The 20,932-nt window shown below is 41.6% G+C and overlaps 1 protein-coding gene across 4 annotated transcripts in view; it reads left to right on the forward strand.

Annotated features, from left to right (window-relative positions):
- The window catches only part of pax7a (paired box 7a), an 84,301-nt gene that overhangs the window by 25,998 nt on the left and 37,371 nt on the right, over positions 1–20,932 (forward strand). For all 4 annotated transcript variants that reach the window (XM_006641941.3, XM_006641942.3, XM_069184004.1 and 1 more), the window contains exon 5: positions 13,621–13,820. In XM_006641941.3, the coding sequence (XP_006642004.1) occupies positions 13,621–13,820 (200 nt within the window). The remainder of the gene's footprint in view (positions 1–13,620; positions 13,821–20,932) is intronic.

The following is a 20,932-nucleotide window of genomic DNA, read 5'->3' on the forward strand; positions in this document are numbered from 1 at the left end:
CCTTTTACATTGGAAGTCAAAATGTAATTAAAATCTTTGACAGCTGATTAAACATTTTTATTATTAGATGTCACATTGAAGAAAAGTGGGAGTGCATGTCAGATCATATGCCAAACAATCTGACTTCAAAAAACACGTCTTGTTGCCTTTTTAAAGAGCCCATTAGGCATAATCTTTAAAGAAGAGTCAAGTAGCTCAAATCAGTTATTTATTTGACGCAGAAAAGCCTATATTATATGAATCGGCCTTTTTCAAAATAAGATTATACTTTTCTATATAATACTTTTTTTGTCTAAGCTCAGAGCTGTCCAGTGAGAGCTTGCTTTCATTCAGGCGGTATGTCTGCTATTTCTTTGCCCCTGTAATCTAAATCAGAGTTTGTTCAAAAAGATGCTCAGCCATTTGTTTCCGTATGCTGTTGTTTTTTTTATCACAAACAAAACCACATGTCAGGAAGGAAGAAAGAACTGATAAAGACTTTGCACTTAATATGTGCTAGTTTGCTAAAGCATATTGCCACAATAATGGACACTCAGCAGATTTCTGGAACAGCCTTGTGTCTGAAGTTCTTTGGAGTCTCTTCATCTTTGATTATGTTAAAGTCCTAAGCATGTACTGTATTAGCTACAGTATGTGTGTCTTTGAGGAATATATTTTGTAGTGTTGGATGGATAAAAGTGCCATAATCTGGAAAGGGTTTTCTGGAAGCACTTAGAAGGTGACTGTTTGGGGTAGTTTAAATCAAAGCCAGTGGGACTGATTTTACTGACTACATTAGTTCTGTCCACTAATAGAAAGTGAAACTCTGAGAAGCCCTCAGGCTGTGTTGGTCCTCACTGTGAGTGTGACGTTTGCCTGTGTGTTTTGTTGTTGTTTAGGGATAGTGTTGATTCCCTGCGTGCATGTTGTGTAATCATTTTGTTTACGACAGGGAAAAAAGATTGATTGTTTTGTGATGGACCTTGGAGGTAATCTTGTCTTATATTATTCACAATATCATTGTGCTCTATAAACTACAACACCAATTTATTGTTACAGCACGTCTAAATCTGATTAACAAATATTACGAGTCAGTGCCGGCTCTTTGATCCTTTTCGGTCACCATGAAAATGATGAGAGCATTCATTCACTGGTTGGGCCAGGTACATTAATGAGCCCCGGCACATCTCTGAAGTAATGTAACATTTTTCACTGACATTGAGCTGTTGACAAGGTTCTGTTCAGATATGTAGTGAGGCTATCATTTAATATAATAACAAGGTGAAATGACTTATTCTGATGGTTTTAGTGGAAAAGCACTTTCATGTTTTTTTTTATTACAAGGCATTCGTACGTTTGTGGATATGCTGAAAAATAAGTCTTGAGCTTCTGGAGAAGCGCGTTGGGCGAACGAGTCACACAGGCTCGTTGTCGTACCTCTGCATGCGTGAGTGTTCCCTTGTGCACATGAGCTTGCAGTGGCCTGCAGGGAGCAGTTGGGTGCTGGGACTTCGGTCCTGCCCCAGGCAATCTGCTCTTCCTTCCCCTGCAGCTGTCCACCTCCAGCCTCTCCCTCTCACACCATTGTGTGAGCTCATCTCATCACATCCCTGTCCTTGCCCCCATCTGCCCACATCAGCGCCGAGCTCTCCCAGCTCCCCCTGGCTTGACTCAGAACCACCTTTTAATATTTATCGATTTTACACGACGGATTCAAACTGCATTAAGGAAAGCACAGCACTGTAGAAGCGAGAACGTGAAAAACAAAATGGACAGGGTGCAACACGTTACACCTTGAGATGGCATATCAGTGTGTAGCATTTATCTGCTGTAAGGTTGTGTGTGTGTGTGTGTTGGTTTTTGATGAAATTTGAAGGTTTGTTGTTCATCTTATTTTCTTTTTAAATTCTGCTTGTCTGTCTTGCCTCTTTGGTCGCGCTGCAGGATGGGTGTCAGTTTAGCATCAATGGCTCTGAGACTTTGCTCTTTCCTGCCTAAGGTCTGGTCTCCAATGCCTTGCTAAGGCAGAAATATGTTTTATTCTAAAAGGCACCAGATCCATTAAATTCAAGGTCTACAGGAGAACTGCCAAATATATTGAGTTAATGGTTGCAATTACTCTCCTTTTTTTAGAAAACTGTACAGTCAGCCAGGTTCACTGAGGGATTCTGAGCATTGAATTCTGCAGCGTGGGCAGCAGACCCCAGTGGTTCACTTTTTGGTGTCAATAATGCTGAACAATATGCAAAACACTTAATAATAGTCACTGGCAGGATTTATAATCAAGCAAGGTTTGATTGCTTAAGCAGCTATCAGACTGCTTCTCCTTGTTTACTCTTCTGTTCATCTGGTCCTTTTGCTGCTTATATTTCTAATTTTTTAACTTGTGTTTTCTGAGACCCAAATTAGTGTGTTCTTAATCCCAGGAAATGAAAGACCATTGTCAAAGAAGAGTAACAGAGACTTGGCTGTAAAACTAAACCTGCCTCTTTTCAATACCTGTTTCCAGAAGCTGACAGGTTGAGATGGAATCAAGTACTTCTCCAGTTTTCAATCAGTGATTTTTTAAAGCCAAATCTTTTAATCTAAGCAGTGTGCCTGTGCCAGGAAATTGCAAACATGAAATTCTTCTAATACTTCGTGAGACATTGTTCATTTTTCTTTCTTCATTTAGTGTTAACAGAGTTATGCTGTTTTTAAATCTGTTTTTATTGTGACGTGTGTGGTATAGCATTGAAGTTTTATGTCTAAGTAAATTATATTTAAGCGTATTAATAGATTCCACATGGTTCTGTGGATATTTACAGGTGATTGGAGGGAAAAATTTTAAAATTAAATAAATACATGAATTACAAGCAAATTCATATTTTGCTAGAATGCTCTTTTTTCAAATAACTCTTAGGTTTCTTGAATATCTAATGTATTAAACACTGATGGAAATGTGCAAAGCAGGCCTTCTCCATTTAGGATTTTATTTTAGATTATTCCGTGTCTAAATCACAACACATGTGGGGGTCTGAGAGATAATGGTCATTTTAAGATTTCAAAGCTATATCAATTACAAACCATCCAGTATGTTTTTTTTTTCTTAACTCTTAGTACTTTTGGACTAGCTCTCTTGGACTTTTTTTTATTCTCAGTTTCTAATTTGTAATGACATTTGTGTTACTTCAGGGATTCAAGACCGTACAGGATATTTGAGGCAGCTGCTTGACATCTGATATTGTTTATAGCTGTAGAAAAATATACTAGCTAAAACAATCTCGACATTTTAAAGTGAAGAGAGAAAAGTGGAGAACGGTCTATTTCTCTTTGGGAAACAGGTAGCCCTTCTAGTTTTGCAGGGTTTGGATCTGAGACCCCAGAGATTAAAGATCCTGCTGCCACCCCCACCCCCCCCCTCAACCCTTAATGGTTTAATATTCAGGCAGCACCTTCCAGTTGAGCTTGGGCACAGAGAGTCAATATGTCAGCGTTTATTGATGCCCCACAAAGCTGCACGGGGTTGTCAGTCCTCTTTTCAAGCCTTAATGGCCCCCTAAGGTGCGCCTTCTATCGGGCTGAAAGAGCTGAGAGGCCCTAGAACTGCTCTGTTGTTTAAGGTGAGCGCACACTCACACAGACGCACAGACAAAAAGCTACTGCTCCTTCACACACATGACAAGGCCCATAAAAGCCTATCGCCTCCACTGCTCATTTTTGTCTCCCTCCACCCCCCCACTCAAACTTTTTTTTTTACTCTGAAGAAAGAAAAAAAAAAAGGGGGCTAATTGTTTGTTGTGGGAGCCAAAGATTATAGAACCTCCTTTTTTTCTTTTCTTCCCCTTTGGATTCTCTTTCTCCTCCTCCTCTTCTGCTGCTTCTTCTTCGTTGTCGTTGTCGTCCTCTTCATCGTCTCCTTAAGGTTCTGCTTTCATTCGGAACAAAAGGAGAGAAAGGCAGAGGAATTTTCATGTGCAAAGTTGAAAGGGGGGGGGGAGGGAGTAAGCCCACATTTTAAAAAGTGGCGGCGAGAGACAAGGATGACAGTTAGTAAAAAAAAAATGGGGTTTTCTCCCTGGGAGTGAGGGGTCCTTCCACCAGTTCACAGCCGCGGTGGAAGATAGGTTTTTAGATCTTCACCAGTATGTCGCATTTACTAACGCTTATCAGTCAAGACTTCTTAATGTGGATCCCAAGGTTTGTGAAAAGAAATGAAGAAACATGCCAGGTAGAGCTCAGATTAACAGTACATTGTTTTTTTCCACAACGATCCTTAAAACACGTAACAACTTTTTCTGTACAAGAAAAAGGAAATTACTCGAGAACTACAAACCACAAATATTTCTGGTCTTCTTGTGCATAATGCTTGTTCTGCATTGATGTTGTTGGTAAGTGTATATTCATCTGTGGATTTAACACTGAGTCTTTTTAGAACAGAGGGCACTCTCAGAGACCAGCATTATAAGCTGTTTATCACATTTAAGTAGGCAAAAGTGAACACCATTCAAAATCAGAATAGTAAAGGGCACTTCTAATTAGCGTCAGTCTAACAAAGCGGTATTTCTCTTAAACTAAATGAACACGTGCTGAGACATCCACTTGCTTAATTGTTTCTTACTGGCTTGACTGTTCTTAACCGTGTGAGCTTTCCCACTGGTGTGTACATTATTGCAGCCTGACAAAAATATCCCTAACAGAAGATGCTATTCACAAAGAATCACTGTACCAGTCAAAGTAAATAACCTTCCATTAAGCATTGCCTGCAGAAAACTCAAGGGGTTAGGTGAGTAAAGAACTTGGGAAAACTTTTGCCATTGTTCTTGTTATAATCTATCAAGTCACTCATTCGGCCGAGTCTTTAAATTAACTACGCTGCAGGAGTTGCTTGTAAAAAGTGAACTCTGAATTGAACTTTGCTGTAAAACGCCTGTTAAATATAATCAGATGTGTTGTTTCTTCTGCAGTGTGAAAAGTATGTCTGAAAATGTGCAACTGGAAAGGATGGCGGAGTATCTGGAGTACCTACTGTATCAGTGCTAGACAATCCTTGCTGCTTTGCTAATGATTAAAATAAAAAAGGCTATTTGGTTAGTATCACTAGTTGAGACGGCAGTACGTTGCAATTTAGCAAGAGTCATAATGCTGAATTCCACACTGGGCTTGTGTGATTTGGCATTCTGGCATAAAGTTCCCCCTTTAATTCGACTGGTGAAGCAGTTGCTCTCTTCTCCACCTGCTCTGCTGTGTACCTGGGGCTGCTGCTCTGCGTCAGCTAGGTGGGTGCTGTCATTGATTCTGATCATGATCATTGATGCATTTCATGCAGGAAAAGGATCCTGATGGACAATACTGTATGTATAAATGCAATGAAGGCAAATAAAAAGAAATTGTGGCTGACCCTTCTTTGCAAAACATACACTTCAAGATTGATGTATTCTTGGCTCTTAGGATTTACGTTGTATTGGTACAGCTTGTGGTCCTTGCTACGCAAACAGACGGGACAGATGCAAGAGGCAGTGCTCATTTTGTTAGTGCTCACTATTGCACTATTTACATACACTGTCTGAGGATCAGGAACACCATCATCAAAGACAGTTTTGCATGTGGCCCATAAGAAACACTCTCCGAAAGACTTGAGAAACCATACTTTAGAAGTTGAAAGCACCCACCAGCGCAGTACAACAAAAGTAGGCAAGCTCTCCTGTCATTCATTTTCAGTTTTATATGCAGTTTCCCCATCCACCCACCCTCCCTCATGTGTTCTGCATACCAGTATCTGAAGTTCAGATCCCAAACAGACCTTAGGAAAGGAAACGGTTTTTATATCCAAGCCTGAAGCCACAGAGATTGCAGCGAGGCAGATGGATGTCAAAGATAGCAAATCAGATCTCGGGCTCGCTGAGCTCATTATAGTGTGCTTGTATAATGAGTCCCCACCCCCCCCATCTCAGTTAACTGACAAAAAGAATAATTACAACAACAACAACAAAAGGCATACACAAAATAAACACATAAATAAAATAACAGGAGAGATATGCTTTGTTTGTTTGTTAGGTTGTTTTTCCTCTGGGAAACAAAATAAAATATCATGTTTGTAGATCAGTCTGTTTCAACTGGTGTCATTCACTTTGCCAAGGGTAGGCTTCCAGACGCCTGTAAAATATTGTAAGCAGAGTGGGATGATAATTTGGCTGGAACTAATTGGGTTTCAGGAAAGAGGCATTAGAAATCGATACTGCACCCTGTTGCGCTTGCAGATTCTGGTCCCTGTGTGCAAGAGGATTTCATTGGCTGAGGTTTAGTGAAGCAAGAAGAAAGGCATATGGCTTGCCTTCTGATTGGAGCTAGGCTTGATTTCAAGTCATGATGGGTGAAGCCGCTCGGTTGCACAAACGTGGTATTTCAGTGATCTCTGAGAACACTGGACACTGCTGCTGAGCAGAAGGCTAGGGGGTACTTGAGTCACAGGGGCATGGAGGAGAAAGGATGCAGGATGGTGATGACCAACTTGTGTTTCTCTGTCCTTAACTGACTGTTGCACAAGCTGATATAGATCGCAGGTGTATATAAGCGATCCATTTATAATTCTGCTGCCTAATGCTATGAAGGGTTTTGGTAAGAGCCCTGGTCTGAAAAGGAAAAGGGAACAACCTGGTGTGCTTCAGTTTTCTGGAGGAAGCTTATTATATTACTGAGTCGGCAAAATGTTTTATTTTCTGGCACGAATAGATTTGAGTGCACCAGTTTATGGGATGGAACCTATTAACAGATTTGGGTCACTAATTTGCACAGTATATTAATTAATTAGATAGTCATTTCTGATAGGTCACATCTCCGAAAGAAGCCTATGCCCATCTCACAGCAGAAGAACTCGTTCTGCTTTTTGGGAAATTTTTATCAGTGTTGTATTCCTACCAGTACATGGGATGATGGCGTCAAATCTGCGAGATGCGGTGATGTACTTCTCTTTTAAATAAAAACGCAGTGGGTTCTTACAAATCGCACCCCCCACATACACACACATGCATACAAACCCCTTTGCAAAGGGCACAGTGGTACCTCTAGTAACACTGATGAAGACAGATGTCGAAACGTTTGTCTCCCTGCCACTGCGGAGTGATTGAGCACTGAGCCCGGCGTTCTTTATGGACTGCACAGCTGCAGCCGGGAGTTGATCAAGGCCACGTTACCTCAGGCGCTTTAGAAGGCCAAACAAAAGGGCCAGCTCGGAGAGGGTGGGAGGACTACGCTGAAAAAAAAGGTTAAAAGAAAATAGAGGGGGGGAGAGAGGCGTGGGGAGGGGGCCCAGGCATAGCACTCATGATGGATATTCCATCTGCTTGTACTCAAAACAGGCACTGGAATTAACAATGAGCTGCAGCAGGGATGGACTGTTTTTATGGGGTAGTCATAACTACAAAGAGATCTCTGCCACCCTCCCAAGGAACAGAAATAAACATCATCTTAGAGCTCAAATTAACCATGGCGTCGACTCTAAACTCCTAGTAGCATCATTTCTTGTCCTTCAGTCAGAATCAGAGCAGTAGCACTTCATATTTAAAAAAAATATATTTCTGGAAAGAATGAACACTATGAAGTTATAATGGAGTACTTGTTGGGAATGCACTGGGTGTCAAACTTTGGAAATATCCACGTTAGAAAGGAAGACCTGGTAAATAGTAGGAGAAAAAACAGGCAGGCTTTGTCTATCTGTGAATCGTTGCTTTTTAGATTTGTTTTTAACTCAGCTAATAAAATTTTGAAACAGTTGTAAAAATTAAGGTGTACCTTGAAATCATAGTATCACTGCCCCACACTACACAAACCCCACCACCATGCCACCAACATACTAATCTGTCACATGAATTCCCTGTGGAGAAAGTGTGGTGCTCTGACAGATGTATGCTGGAAAATATTACATTCTTAGCTAACAATAATGGCCCCTATCTATCGCTGATTGCTGTTATCACAACAAGTTGCACTGATCCCATTGGGAACTATAAGACCAGGTTCTAATTAATGAGATCATTTAATTAAAATTTTAAAACAAGGAGAAGATACAGAGTGTCTGGCACATAAACCATGCATTTTACTGCATTCTTAATCAGCTTTGGTCAGAAAGTAGCATCTCTCTTATTTTGTAACACAGAGTTGACTTAGGGGCAGTGGGCATTTGTTAGTGGTGAAGTTCAATTTCAAAAGATATGAGTGAGAGTTTCTATTTGATTATATTTGATTCATTTAGCCCTGAATACATGGTATTTAAACACAATATATATCTATAAATTACTATGTACCCTAGAGGAATATACTTTAAAAGGAATAATACACACCCGATAGTACATAATTAGGCTTTAATTTTATGATAAATCATGAGAGCAAAGCTTGAGTAGTTTATCAATCTCCCCAGAACCTTAAAATGGAATTACAGCCTTATTATTATATAGGGTGTAATCAGGATGTTCTTTATTTGTTACAATACAGGGTAAATGATTAAAAAATGACCTTGCTGTGTAATGGGATTTGTTGTTTTTTTTTAAAAAAAGATCTGATGTCAAAGAACATTCTCATAAACTAATGTGAAAACCTTGTGAGTATTCATTCCTTCATCTCTTACCAGTATTACAGCTTCAAGTTTATAGGAAAATTAAATTTAACCATGCACGGTATTATATTATCATCAGACAGCTTTTGTTGTTAAATCCTAGCCTTGGTGACTGCAGATGAAATGGAAAGCTCTGCCGTGCCTCATAGATACTGAATTTGGAACCATGGGCTGTATCTTTCTGTTAGAAAATGAGCCAGTCACAAGGCAGTCTAACACCTGTCACTGCTTTTACAAATCCAGCTTGCAAAGAATGGTGCAGTTGACTTTCCACCACCTTTGTGCCATCCTGCCTTCGTTATATCCTGTGCCATGTTAACATTCACCTGATAAAGCACAGCATGCCAATCTCTGGGCACCACAAGCACTGTAGACAAGAAGAGGGCAAGATGCATCACTCGGTACTCAATTACCATAATCCCTCGTTGCTCTGCTCCAAGGTGTTGACTTCTGTGCGAGGTTTCTGTCTGCCTGGTTCATTTTACTATACAGACTGACTGAAGCACTTGGTATGTGTTGTCACATGGAGGATAAATGACTGTAAGACTGAGGAGTGGAGCAGAATGAAACGGCACTAAAGAGATCCTCATCAGCCATGCATGGAATTTCAGCCAAAACTTACATTAAGACAGCTGCATTCTGTGACTCAATTAGAAACGAGTGGCTGCATTCTTTTTTTAAAAACTGAATTCGAAAAGAGCAACTTCTGACGCCTTGAGCGGGGAGATGGGGGACTGTTTAAAAAAGGAGTAATCTAAATCTTCCTCTAAGCCCATGCTAGTGGACACAAATAAGAGATGCAAAGTAAGGTTGGCTATTGTGGGATTTTTTTTTCTAAATCCAGCAGCATGTAGAAGAGAACAAATAAATTCCATGCTGTCTCTGAAATGAAAGCTACAGCCAGCCCCAGGACTCCCGGGTGCCTTTGGAAAGTGATATATAGACCACTGTGCTGGTCTCAAGTGTTGTCATGGCAAGTTAGTAGCAAAGCGTTTTGCTGCATCCTCATAAAAACCAACAAAGGGCTTCACTGTACATGTACATATTCGCCTCTATATATACATCCACATGTTTGCAGCACTGCGGAGTAGGGCTGAAGAACCAATCTTTACTTTATAAAAAAAAAATTGATTTCATTAATGCGCCCTCATGTCCTGTGGCCACATGTAATCCGTTGAGAATTCTTGAGCCTGAGCTCCAGGAGACAAAAAGAAGTCAGTGAGAAGACTCCTCGAGTGGCCTGTAATGATAGTCTCTACCTAATCCTATAATTCCTTGTTTAATTAAACTCCAAAGCTGACCAGGAGTGCCAGACATTTTGCTGGTTCTTTTTTCATTATTTAGCGGCACAGGAGGGGGGGCGGGGGGATTTTTTTCCCTTGTTCTTCTTCTTTTCCTTTATTTTTCGGCACACCCTCGCCTACAGAGACACACACACATCCACTTGAATTACAGGGACGTGCGGGCTCACACCCACAGGCACAAGAAGGCGTCCCGTGACCCTTGGATCCTGACAGCCCCCACCTGTTTTGGGGTAAACAAACACGCTACCAGCTTAACAGTTTTCGGTAGTAGCTCGCGCAGCACCGATCCGAATTCCGAATCTCACGACGCACGTCATGCTTTGTGGGGGTTTCTGCATGGGACAAGGCTGTGAGCCAGTGCTTCTAACTCAGCCCAGTGAATTGTGTTTAGATCTCAGTGAGCAATTACAATAGTCCACACTGGCCAACAATCCACCAGTCACACTCTGTCTTCCACTCCCTTTCCCTTTCTGTCCATATCATTAGTGGGAAATGTGGCAGATGCACTTCGCCTGTATTATTTTCCTCTACAAGTGTTAGAAGGGTTTGACAGTAGACTGATTCTCCCCACCCAAAGAAGCCTCCCTCTTCCAGCACACACCTGCCATTTCCCACTGTGCATTCTTCATTGTGCCTACATTCCACCTGGGAGAAAGAAAGATACTGTCTTCCTTCATTTGACAAGTGTGTATGTGTGTGTGTTTGTTTAGGGAGGTGTTAAGGCTAAGCTGTTAAAGACCTAGACTGTGTAAAACTTCCAGCTTCTCTGCGTGCCCCACACCTGTCCCCCTAGGCACTCTTCACATTAGCAGGGGAGCAGACACTGGAGACATCTAACAGCTACCGCAGACCTCTTCACAGACACGTACAGCAATTGTGTAAATCCATTGTGTAAAATCCCTGATGGCTGGCAGCACTGGATTCAAGTGATAGCTGTGCTTTGGATGCAGTACAGTATTTGTTAATGTTTGTTTTTTTTGTTACTAGCAGTGTGACAGCTGGAATCACAGGGAAGATTAAAGCAAGGCTGATCATGTTCGTTTTGAACCCTACCATGAAAGTAAAGGAATCATGTAAATTGAAGCACCAATCGTGGAAAAAATAAATAATACTTTTTTTTCCCCCAAACTGCCTTCATGATTTTGTTTCCTAAAACAATGAAAGAGAGTATATGCCACTTGACAGATCAGAGCTGGTTATTTTGGGTCATTCTTTAAGTGCAACAGTGTGTACCTGGAAGCTGTAACTCACAAGTCAGTTATAGATAGCTAAGCAGAGTTGGTACGTTAAAGTAGTACTTTACCTATATTGAACAGAGCCATGCTAGTACCGGAGTTTCAGGTCACTTTCAAGAATATGATTCCACCCATTCAACCTGTGGTAGGTAGATGACAACTTTAACTGCTCATGTAGGCTACATCAGAACTTTTTCCAACTAAGCATCTCTGTAGTGATGATAGCTTGTATGACAGTGCAAACAAAAGAGACATCAGCCTTGTGTTTCTAATGTGAGCATACTGCAGGATTGTTGGTTTTGTGCAGTGCCGAGAAAGTAAATGTGCTGTGTAAAGTGGCCAGTCTTCCAATGGCAGGGTTCGATGAGAGTTTAACAGTCGGTGAAGAGTCTTCCCTGATTACCCGAGCTCCCATCGCCACCCTTTCTCCACACTGGCTAGTGAAGGATCTGCCGCCTCTGCTGGAAGCAATCGGCTGTACTCCAAGCGAACTGGCAAGCCTGTATAAATACCTTTGAATAAGAAATAAGAGTTCAGCCATCCCTAATTTGGAATCGCTTAAATTTCAACAGAAGTCATGGCCCTGATTAAGCACTGTGTCTGGAGGAGAGGACCTCCAGTGCTGGCAGGAGGATTTGTAGGGATCAGCCGTTCAACTCCTGAAACTCAAAATAAGAAATAAAATAAAACAAAATCAAGGGGCAAAAAAAGACGAGTTCTGCTGGGGATCAATACGACGGGCGGAAAGCGGTTATGGGGTGAAAAGAAAGGAAGAAATATGTCATTTGTCAGTCTTTTTTTCCTTTGTTTCTCAGGGTGTCTGTTCCCTGGTTGTAGGGCTGAGGAACAGATGCCACCTACACCCCTTCTGGAAAGTGCTTCCTTGAGTGTTGCTCATTTTAGACCATGACACGATTGCCCAATAAGAAATGGATAAAATACGATTTCACCTATGGGACATACTGGTCAAGAAAGGCACAGCCATAAAAATATCATGAATATGACTCCCCTACTTAAAATTAATTTTCTTCAGAAATGAGACTTCAAAATTGCAGGACAAATTAAAAATATGTATAATTACATGCCTCCTGATACCAGTATTTGCAGTGCACATTTTAAATAATCATGTAATTCATTATGTTGATTTATTTTTATATTCATGTATTACCCTTACAATTAAGTGAGGAAGTTTGACAACAGTTACAGTATTATTCATTTGTATTTAGTATGAAGGTGGCTAATTAATTGTATTTGTATATTCTCCTCAGGTTTGTAGTGTTTTTGAGATTAGAATGAATTTTGAGAGAATATGAATTGTAGGACATATGATTGCTAATTAGCTCTTTCCATGTAATAACATTAGAAAACAGAACTGTCTAACAAGATGTTCAGATCTAATTAATGTGCATATTTCCCATGATTCATAGCAGCTTTCACTGATCAAAGTACAGATATACTGTACCACTCTGGTGACCCATGATAATAGTGAAATAGATGTCTGTGGTTACTTACTTTGACTAAATATATACTGTACTGTGAAGAACAAGAAATTAATTCATATATATCTTTATGTCCAGACCCCTTATCTCTGGACTGAGAAGTGTCCAAACCACTCAAATATTATCCTAACATGCAAAACATAATGCAGTACTATACCTGAAGTGGTAGACTGACTAAAAAATTAAAAGAAAGTGTGCTTCAGTTATTTTTCAGCTCAATGTGCAAGTGCATGTTAATTGTGAGATGTGACAAAACCAGCGCAATATTATATTGCAAATATTTACACATTGCTGTTTTCCTCTGCGAGCCCCCAGGCGCTTGTAAAAGAATAGTGCTACATGGATCGCCAAGGTGGTCTGGGCAGATTAACACCCCCCACCACTCCACTGTGGCTGCAGGGCCTGTTCGGATGTATTCTGATGCAGGATTGTGTTCACAAAGGCCTCTCATGTATAAATAACTATAGATTAAAATAATATTTGCTGTCTCCAGCTTGCCAATAGTGAAAGTCATAGGAAACTGTATCATTCTAATCCCCCCCACACACACCCAATCACTATGGAAACAGCCATATCTGTTCTTGTGGCCCACAGATGTCCTGATGGTTACTTTTGACGTCTTTTTCCCTTCTTTTCTCCCATTAATACACAGTTTTCATTGGGGGCAAGTAAGCCCGAACACCAGAGATGTGATTTGTGTAGCAAGACTTCACAGGTCACGTCAAAGGAAATATTCCCAAATAAAAACAAAAACGTTCCCCCTCTGTCTGTTTGTCGCTTTTCATCTGATGACATATTAAAAATGGTGTCAAGGTGCTTGGCAGACTTTTAAAACAGAAGGCTGTTTTTATTTTTCAGTTTACCTGAAACCCAGAAGAGGACAAAAGCTGCGTGGTTTGTCTTGAGGCCTACTGGTTTTCAGGCAATAGGGAACAGTCTAAGGAGCTTCCAAAGCTGTCGGTCAGGCAGTGGAGGACTCCTTGTGCTGAGGTGCCTTCTCATCCCTGTTCCGTCAGGCAACCGCATGGACGAGAGCTCAGACGTGGAGTCGGAGCCGGATCTGCCCCTGAAGCGCAAGCAGAGGCGCAGTCGGACCACCTTCACGGCGGAGCAGCTGGAGGAGCTGGAGAAGGCCTTCGAGAGGACGCACTACCCAGACATCTACACCCGCGAGGAGCTGGCCCAGAGGACCAAGCTGACAGAGGCCCGCGTGCAGGTCAGAGGCTTCACACTGCGGGCACGGGGGCTGGGAAGCTTTATGGTTTTATCTTTCATTTGATTTCCTTCATCTACGCTAATCTGACTTCCTTTCCTGAAGGTTTGTGAGTATTAATAGACTAGATGAGGAGGGCCACAGTCCAGACTATTTTATAGGGCTTTCTAAATTTCCAGTGCAACAGGGCTCATGCACTGAGCCAGCTACAGAAGTGACGTCACGGCTTTTAACAGTCTAGTAATATTTGTAGAAAACACTAGTGGAGGCTAAAATAAATAATAAAACATTCTTCCAGTACTACAACAGTAAAAGAACAACAAAAGATGTTTTGGGGATAATAATGGGGAATTTCTAGAAAATGAAAGGGAAAAGGCTGATTACTAAATGAGTATCTCACTCAAGAGGTCACTAAGGAAGAAGTCAACAACATGCCTCAGCAGAAAGTTCTTTATAAAATAGTACTAGCACAGAAGAGTCAGCAGGGGTTTGGATACTGGAAGCACTCAAGATTATTAACTCCCCAGGGCCTGATGGTATCTTTCCAATTGTACTCAGTGAAACAAGATATTATTCATAAGCTATTGACACAACACTTCCAACAGTCGCTCAGGACAAAGGTAGTACTACCCATGGACTGGCAAACTGCTAATGCAGAAAATGACGTGGGGGCTTGATACACGTGTTCAAGGTCTTTAAAGGCTGAGACAAAGTCAACCCAGCTGATATCTTGAGAATGAACAGTGAAACATGAACCATGTTCCACAAGTGGAAACTACATGGAAGAACAATGTTAGAAATCACTCTTTGAGCATCTTGGGGTGCTGCAGAAGAGAATAATTACACTTCGTTCTAGGGTTCTGTTTGAAATGAATGTCAAATGTAAAAGCAAAAGCCAACATGAAAAGAATTATAGGAAAGTACAGTACATAGTGGAATATTGTGCAGTTGAAAGTATGTAGTATCAAATTTGAGTAACATATAAGACTATTCTTTCCAGTCACAAAAATAGATGAGAATTAGAATTGCAAGAAATTGACAACACCTACTGACAACCTATAGGTCTAGCTTTGCATGTGTGGCTCACAGTTAGATTTTTTCTCGGCACTTCAGTGAGTTCAGAATTATTCACCACAATCAAGCTAATAAGATGATTGTGTCCCACACACCCCCTAAATCAACAGTTTCATTGCATATAGGTCCACCTCCTCCTGTCATAGTGAGTTGATTTAAGCACAGTGGACAACTGTGCAGTAGACAACCAGCTTATTTGTTTGTTTGTTCAGCAGTATGAAATATATTTAGTATAGAATACATACTGTTTGTTCAGCAGTATGAAAACTCAGTATTACATTTCAGGAATGCTTTTCTTTCCAGTGGTGTGAGGTACTTGGTAATGAGTGGCTGTGCACATTTATTTTGACTGAGAAAGAAAAGAAAGAAGCTACAATGAAAGGCTCACATTAGGCATAGAGAAATCAATATGTTTGCACTGCTGGCTGGAATGCGCAGAGGGTTAAGGAGTGTTTCTTAGCTGTTACCACCTCCTAGCCTGATCTTGGCAGACCTCGGAAGTTAAGCAAAGCTAAACCTGGTCAGGACTTGAATGGGAGACCTCAAGGAGAAGCAGGTGGTGGCTGTAAGTAGTATTTCCAAACCAATTCTCCAGTAAGGAGACTGGGAAACCTTTGTTGCGTTTCAATGAAACATTAATCCAAAGGCCTGACTACTTGGTCTTGACATATCCCAGGGGACTCTTTGTTTATCCAGGTTTACACAATCTAGGCTTCCCTACAGTTCTCCCTTCATTTTATTGGTGAAGCAGTTTCTTGCTTCTCCGCCTGGTCCACTGTGTAGTGGGTCTACTGGCACAAAAAGGATGCTTCTCCTCACCCTGGTGGACTGCAGTGCAGTGGTATATGCAGGGGCCACCCCCCTACTTGTAAGCACTTAAGAATGAGGAACTGCTGTATAAAAACAATTCATTAATAATGATTATTAATTAGATTGATTAACGTTTCAGAGTCAGGTCTCAAGGGCTAAACATCCTAGAAAATTATTGATTTGTACCAACATCTCTCATCCCTCATCTTAAAAAAATATTAGTTTCTTGGGACACACACAGACAAACTTACAGAATAGACACAAACACACTCTAACCCAGAGCCTGTGCACAGATGAGATGAGAGACAAAGGGCTAATAATTTATAGGATTAATACTCGCTGTGGGAAAATGTATGTGGTCGTGAATGTGAGTGCAGAATCAGAGGTCAGCAGTGTGCTGGTGTTCAAGGGGGATCAAGCGTGTTAACAGAGCTGCTGGTGCGGACCAATCCCCAGGAGGGGTCTGCTGGCCGCGTCGTGTAACTGAGCTATCCCGTCTCTGCCCGCTCTCAGGAATAACATTCCCCTCCACAGCCTTCCTCTGAGCTCTCAGCCTGCTCTCTCCTGCGCGGAGCCAAGTATAGGAGGAGTCTCCTTCATGTGGGAAACTGGTTTTCTCCATGAAGGGCTGCAGTGCTTTCCAAGCGTTAGGATGTATGTGCAATTTTCAGAAAACCTTGAACTATAGGTGAGTCAGTGTGATGCTGCTTACCTCTAGATGCACTGAAAGTTGAATTGTTGCATGATAAATGACAGCTTGCTTTGGAAGCCACAAAGCCTGACTAGTAGAGATGGCAGCTGAGGTCACAAAAGACCTTAATTCTGTTCGAACCTGTACCTCATATCCACAGACATACAAACACAGGCACAAGCTCCCATAACCTCCCAGGCATAGTCATTCTCTCCCTCATGCTTGTAGGGAATGGAAGGGCTGCTGTCATGAAAGATGACAGACACTCTCCTGCCTCTGTGTTTGTGGAGCATGATGGACAGTTTTGACATCTTCTCTTCGGTCAGGCATTGCTCTAGCCGCCTCATTCAGGAAACTTCACTCAGTCAGGCCCCTTCCCAGCCACCCTTTCATCTTTCCTCCTCGATGGGAAGACTCACACATGGTCAGGTATCTCCCCAGCTTCCCCGCTTATCCTGCCTCCTCAACGGGGAAACCACACAGGACTAAATCAACATGTCCAGACAGGGTACCACTTCCCATCCCAAGGCACAGGCCGTGTTCAGAGTAAAACCACTTCCTCCTGCTTGAGAACATCCGCTCCTGAGTTTGAAATGACGAGGCCATACGAAGGGGTTCCCTCGAATTGCCTGTCAAATCCAGGGTATGATGAAGTTCTGGGAATCTTCCAAGACGCGTACAGCCATATGTTCTTTGCATTTTCCCTGTCCATCTTACTTTGGCACATCTCCCCTCTAGGCTCAAAACACTGATCAGTTTGTAGCACTCCAAACTCCCATAAATGTAGGAAAACGCAGGCTACCTATTGGGATAAAAGGCTCAGGCTTTAGCTTTCTTTATTGTTAACATGGAGAGAAATACTTGTCACCATATTGGCTGACTTTCTGTCAGTTCCAGGGCTTAACTTCCCTGGAATTGAAAGGTCCTTGTGAGAGCTGTTACTGTGGATGTTTCTTCAAGAGATAGACCTGTAATGAGAAGACCTGTATCTCCATGTCTTTGTTAATCCAGTTATGGAATGTAGACTTTTCTGTTTTGCCTTTCAAAATCCATGTGCACACATTGTAAAAGACTCTCTGAAGGTCAAAATCATTCACATCTTTTATATCATGGAATAGTTATCATACTTGCCTTGTCCATCTGTGCTTGTAAGACCTTGAGTTTTAAAGGGATCAGCTTTGACATGTCTTGTCTCTCACACTGGGGTGTCGATCTGCAAAGATCACATAACACGTGCAAGATTTGTTTCTGAATGACACTTGCTGTAAAGTTGAGGTAACCAGCCCCTTCCACAACAGAAACTACAGAAGATCTGCTTTTTTAATTCCTCTTGTTCCAGATTTATTTAACACTTTTATTCACACTGCAGGGAGTGTAGGGCTCTTGTAAGACCTCAGCTGTTCTAAGTAATCCCTGAATCTTTTTTTTCACACCTAAGTCTCTCCAAGACAGTTTTGACAGCTCCTCTGCCATGGAGTTTTATGTAACACTGAAGGAAAATACAGTAGAGTTATAGCAACAGCTGTTCTCGGGAAGAAAAAAAAAGAAGAAGAAGTGCATTCCTGATGGATTTCTCATTTAAACTCTTGGCTGGGATCTCTTCTTCCCACAACTTTCAAGCCTGCCGCTCCTTGTAAAATTTTCTGCATATCAGAGAGTATCTCTCACCCTCCCCTGGGACCCCCTGCTCCAGCACCAACATTAATCAATCAAGAGCTCATAAAAAGGCCTGAGCAGTGCTCTTTCCCTCTTGCCCTTCCTCCCACTCAATCTGTGCGTTCTGGTGACTCCAGAATACTCGAAGAACGGTTGCATTGGAATAATGGCTTCCACATATGCCTGTGTATCTTATAGAGCTGAAGGAGACAGATATCTAAATGTTTTTTTCCCTCATACCGAATGGCTGATATTAAAAGCTTTATATATGCTGTAAAGATCTATTTCATTATCCCGTATCAAAAACTGGACATGAGTTCGCTTTAGAAAAATGAATTGTCTTAGATGTGGTCCTGTTTGTCGATTCAGCACCGAAACATCATCATCTATCTGAGGGAATTATTCTTAATTCAGGTTTAAGTCTTTTATATTTTAACCACTTGTAACTTTCCACTCTAACGGTTGTGAAAGTATGTAGTTCTGCTCTTGTCTATTTATGCTGTATTGTCAACTTATGTTATGTTGCAAGGCATGACTGCCATATGTTCCTGGCAGGGTTACAAAAACAATGGGGAACTTGCTTGATTGCTCTGCACATGCACAGCCAATGTCAAATCCCTTTTATGGACAAGTTTTACAGACCTTACTGTATAAAAAGACCACTCTTTGTAATAGTTCTTTGAGTCTGGTCTGCAAGAGCTAGGCTCCCATATGCATATGTAATAAAGAAGACTTCTGCTACAAGGACACCCAGATTGCTGTCATTTGTTTGACACAACATATCAAACATGAGAACTGAACAGTTTAGTAAGGCTTGCAGAATGTAATTCGGGTACTATTGCTGAGTACTATTGTTTCGTATTGAGAAAGTGTAATGGTAGCAGCTAGACCAATTTGAGACTGTGTTTTAAAAGGAGTAGTGGAGGTTTTATATGAAAAGATGTACACCTGTGTAACTAGAAGCCCACGAGACCTTCAGAACTGCATAACTGGGAATGAATTCCCTTGAGACTCTTACTGGCGCATGACATGGCTCTTGAATGCCAGTCAGTCAGCAGGAGAAAAAAAAACAGCAATACCCAAAGCAATTGGTCAAGATGAATCTATGCGCCTGTCTGGGAGAAAAATCTACTGTTCTTGGCAAGATTGCAGGCCCTGTCAAGCTATCTGCCATGTTTGTAGGTCAATGAAAGCCTCAGTCTTTGAAAGAAACCCTTGGGGCATTTGACTCTTTTGTGTATTTATGGCAACTGATGTAAATTAGAAAAGTGCAAACATTAAAAAAAACAAGGCTCAAAGCAAAAGGGACACTTCTTTTTAAATAATAGAGCTAAATTATGTCATGTGAAAACCTGAGGTATTTGAGTCATGGATATAATTTGTTAATGCAATTTTCCTTATAATCTAATTCTGAAATGCTTTGAAAATCCCAAAAGGTCATCTCAAACTTAATTTTCTGAAAAGGTCACTCTAGGAAAATGACTCCAGTTAAACAAAGTAAATAGTGGCCATCGGTCTCCAATGTTGCTTGCAGGGGGGGAGAAGGACATTAAAGGGAGGGGTGGGCATTGGAGTTTAAAGTCCATTGAAGAATCGTTTCTTTTTCCAAGAGTCATGTGTGCTTCTGCCACTTGTCCCACGTGGTGTTAATCCACAGGGACTGGCATCCTTTCCACTGGCAGAGTGGTCGCTTTGAGCCCCTGCTATCAGGAAACGTCTTTAGGGCAACGTGTGGAAAATGGACCAGGATGACAGAAAGAACCAGCAGCCTAATTTATTGCTCTTGCGTATTTAATCCATCACCTGGACCCTGGTCCATTTACTTTTAGTGTTAATAAAATCTGGTTAACTGGTTTAAGGACATTGCAGTCTGGAGTTTCACTTAAAATCAAATTTTAGCATTAGTATTGCAGAGGGGATTGTGTAAGAGTAATCTAACAGAAAAGTCGTGCTGTGTTTATTCCCAATGGCAGCCCCAGTACATTTTCATGACACCTCACAAAGAGGGACATCAAAGACATATGTTTAAATGCTTGGAGATTGATTAGATTTTTTTGTGTGCTTTTGCTGGTTTGAGTGCCTTCGGAGGCAGACATCAGGAGGCTGAAGTATGCGTTTGTGAAAGGAAGAGCTCATGACCTCCTTGACATTTGAAAGACCCTTTGGCCTGAGCCCTGACTCTGTCCTGTGCAGCTGCATGGGCATAACATCCAGATGTCAGCAGAGGGGCTGTCGGAGCAGGCTTCAGGGTTAAGGAAAGGATAGAGGGAGACTAGCAGCCTGCCCCACAGAAACCAAGTGGTTTGCGCAAGTGTGTGTATCTTGCCGGCTATGTTAAAAGTCTTCCAGTCCAGTCCAGAGCACTCTCCCTGTGCTTCCAGAGGAACTGTAGTGCTGTACTGATGCCTCTTTGTTCCCCACTGCCAGCTCTGCTGTGCCTAGTGCACAGAGTGTGGTGTTTCTTTCAGAGTGGTCTCACGCAGGCCCTGCTTGTTAATAACACAGATTATAAGGAGTTGTAAAGGCGAAAGGGCAAAAGAACAGAGAACAATACAACAAAAAGTGGGGAGGTTTGGGAATGGCTGGTGTCTCTGCACCATGGAGCGGATGGAGGCAGCGGAGAGTCATCTGGAGCGTCAGGTGACTCTGTACACTGTGATGCAGGCCTGAGGAGGCCCAGACCAGTCAGCCCTGCAGTCTTGCTTTTACACTGCAGCCTGTCAGAGTATCGCGAGCCAAGTTTAGATTTAAGAAAGAGGCGTAAAATGCTTACCAATGGACAAAATAAATGGAAAAACAATTGTATAGTTAATAAAACAAAATTCACAAAGGATTTACAGAAGGATCTCAGATTCATTTGGAATAACTTAATTTATCTAAGTAT

The sequence above is a fragment of the Lepisosteus oculatus genome, chromosome 25, assembly GCF_040954835.1.
Source record: "Lepisosteus oculatus isolate fLepOcu1 chromosome 25, fLepOcu1.hap2, whole genome shotgun sequence".
Lineage (NCBI taxonomy): Eukaryota > Metazoa > Chordata > Actinopteri > Semionotiformes > Lepisosteidae > Lepisosteus > Lepisosteus oculatus.